General features: G+C 71.1%; 1 protein-coding gene across 1 annotated transcript in view; it reads left to right on the forward strand.

Annotated features, from left to right (window-relative positions):
• Nucleotides 1-2,684, forward strand: part of MNEG_6708 (hypothetical protein) — a gene marked incomplete at both ends in the record, with an annotated part of 10,557 nt that extends 7,873 nt beyond the window's left edge. The window contains 6 exons of the mRNA XM_014044819.1: nt 102-340; nt 649-981; nt 1,135-1,259; nt 1,695-1,768; nt 2,079-2,165; nt 2,541-2,684. Coding sequence (XP_013900273.1) covers nt 102-340; nt 649-981; nt 1,135-1,259; nt 1,695-1,768; nt 2,079-2,165; nt 2,541-2,684 — 1,002 coding nt within the window. The remainder of the gene's footprint in view (nt 1-101; nt 341-648; nt 982-1,134; nt 1,260-1,694; nt 1,769-2,078; nt 2,166-2,540) is intronic.
• Between the last annotated feature and the right edge of the window lie 367 nt (nt 2,685-3,051).

Consider the following 3,051-nt stretch of genomic DNA (forward strand, 5'->3'; position numbering starts at 1 on the left):
CCCGACCCGCCGCACGAAACGCCTGCCGCCCCGACAGGGAGCCCGCGCGCGCGCGCCTTCCGCGAGCCCAGCTCGGCCCCTCCCGCCCCCCATCCCCCCAGGTCTGCCTGCCCTATGATAACAAGTCGGGCGTCGGCATCGCCGCCGCCGTCCGCAACAGCGCCGCCAACACGACACTGCCTCAACCCGTTTTGCGCCAGCTCCCCAGCTTCTTCTTCAACGGCACGTGCTTCCAGGAAAACGTGGTGCAGCTGGACCACGCATTCCTTATGGTGGTGCCCGGTGCCAATGACCTGGGTGCCGGCCTGCTGCCAGAGGGGCCGGTCGACAACAGATACCTGTGAGCTCCCAGCTTAGCCGCAGGCGTGCGCCGTGGCGCGGCGGGGCAGGGGCTGCGGCGCGGCGGGGGAGCGCGCGCGCCGCGCCTGTGCCGGTCTCGCTGGAGGAGCCTGGGAGGGGAGGGGCGGGGCGCATGCGTTGCTCGGCTTCAGGTGGCGGCAGCCAGGCTCGGCCGTTGGGAAAATGAGTGAGTTCGAACACCGGCAGCCGGCTCATCACACAGCCGCAACCGTTGCAGCCCCTCCTCGCACCAATCACCAACGCACGGCGGCCCACGGGCGCACACGCGCGCGCTTGTGCGCCCCGCAGGTGGGAGATGCGCAACTCGACGCGCCTGTGCGCCGTGACGGTCGACGCCGCATGCCTGGACGTGAGCTCCCCCAATACGTGCTACGACACCACGTATCTCGCATTCCAGTCGAGAAACGCCCCCCAGGGCGGCGCCTCGGGGCCAGACCCAGTGGCAATTGGGGTGCCGATCGCCGCGGGCGGCGCTGCCGCGCTCGCGGTGCTGGTGGCCGCGCTGCTGCTGCTGCAGCGGAGCCGGCGGCGGCGGCGGGCGCGCGAGGCGGCGGCGGCGGCGGCGGAGGGAGGGCCAAAGGGCGGGACTAATGAGGGGGGCTACCCGCAGGCTGGCGCGCAGTGAGTGGCGCGGCGCGGGGTCGGCCCTGTGCCCAGCTGCCTGGGTTGCAGCTAGGGGACGGGGTGCGGACGCGCATCCATTAAGCCGCCCGCGCAGGTGCGGTGCTCAACGCTGGACTTAGACCTGTGTCCACACGCGCCACTGTTTCGCAGCCTGGGCTCGCCCCGCGGCGGCGGCGGTGGCGGCCCGGGGGACAACTGGCGCCTCATGGCGCGCCACACGGCGCCCGAGTTTGGGGAGGAGGCTTCCGCACAGCTGCTGGACCATGTGCAGCTGGGTGAGTCACCGGGGGTTGGACGAGTCACCTGGGGGCTGGGTGAGTCGTGTGGGGCTGGGTACGTTGGCTGGAGGTTGGTTGAGTCATCTGGCAACTGATGGAGTTGTCTTGTCTCGGGCTTGGGAGTCGTATGGGGCCTTGACTTTGGGAGGCGCGAGAGGGGCGATTAGGCGGGGGTGAGCCTGGACGCCCTCTTGCGGACATATGCAATGCCACCTGGGGCGGCGGGGCCGCGACGAGGCAGCGGCCTGCAGGCAGAGCGGCCTGGTGTTGGGCCTGGGTGGGGGTCACCCGACACGCGTGCTCGGCCGGCCTGGAGCCCTGACGCCATGCCAGCGGCCGCACACGCTGCCCTTGAACACACACACACACACACACACACACACACACACACACACACACACACACACGCACACACTCCCCGGACGGCCGCAGGCGTGCTGCTGGGCGCGGGGTCGTTTGGGCGTGTGTACAAGGGCCGCTGGCAGGGGAGGGACGTCGCAGTCAAGGTGGGCTGCGTCTGGGCTGGCTGTCTTTGCCGGGTTTTGTCACTTCACTCCGGCCTTTATGCGGCCAGGCAGGGCGGCTGGGGATCACAACGGCCAAACAGACCGGCCGCAGCACTCTGCGCTGGCGCGAGCGAAGGGGAAGCCGGGGCGAGGCTAGGGAGGGACGGCGGCAATGTTGGGGGAGGGCAAGAGAGCACGCCGGCTGGGTGCGGGGCGCCATAAACGCGCCTCGCGCCGGAAAGCGCCTGGCGATTGCCGTATGACCGCGTCGCAACCGCCCCTGTGCGGCCGCCGCCGCCAAACGGCGCAGGTGATGATGCACGACGCGGCGGTGGCAAAGAGCGTGGCACGCGAGATCGATCTGGTGATGTCATTCAAGCATCCCAACATCGTGCAGGTGGGCACACACACGCGCGCGTGTGTCTGCGACCCGCCCGCCGCGCGCATGCAGTCTCGCGACGCACGCAGCTGTTTCGATGCAGACGTCATGCGTCCCGCCCCACCCGCCAGCGCGGTCGTCATTGGACGGACCTCTTCCCAGCCTCCAGCCCCGCCAGCGGTTGCACGGCCACGGCCACAAGGGCGGGCGGAGGGGTCGTGTCGCCGCCGCCGCTCCGCAACACACACACGCATCCCCCACCGCCCCGCGCCGCGCTCTCTTCCCAGGCGTACCATTTTGTGGCTTGGCGGAAGCACCGCACCGGCTCCAGCACAGGAGGCCTGCTGGTGCGCACAGCGGCAGGCCCCTGCACGCCCCTCTCCCCCCAAACAGAAAAAAACATGCCCCGCGCCGCGCCCTTGCCTATGCCACGCGTTGGACACCGACTACATGCACTGCCTAGGCTCGTTTGAGCCCTGGGCCCTTCGTGCGCGTGGGGGAGGGCAGAGCTGCCGCAGCGGAAGCCGCAGCATTTGAGGCCGCCACTGAGCCGCCCTTGACCTTCCTGCCCCCTGGAACCCGCAGGATGGCGCCAGCTCGAGTTCCTCCAACGCAGGCTTCATGCCCGGCGCAGGGGACGTGTACACGTTTGCGCACCGCGCCTCCCCCACGCGCCTGCCGTCGCCGCAACCCTCCGCGGCCCCTGATGCCGGCGATTCCGCCGGCACCGTCGTGCCCATCACGCCGGACCGCTCCGCCCCCGAGCGGCGGGAGGAGCCGCACGGCTCGTCGTTCGCGCTGTCCAGCGGCGGCGCCGTCGTGCAGCAGAGCGGAGGCTCTGCCGGCGCCGCCGCGCTGCCCCGGCCGCGCGGCGGCGGCGGCGGTGGCGGCGCGGGCGTCGCGC

This window comes from Monoraphidium neglectum (assembly GCF_000611645.1).
Source record: "Monoraphidium neglectum strain SAG 48.87 unplaced genomic scaffold scaffold01117, whole genome shotgun sequence".
Classification (NCBI taxonomy): Eukaryota; Viridiplantae; Chlorophyta; class Chlorophyceae; order Sphaeropleales; family Selenastraceae; genus Monoraphidium; species Monoraphidium neglectum.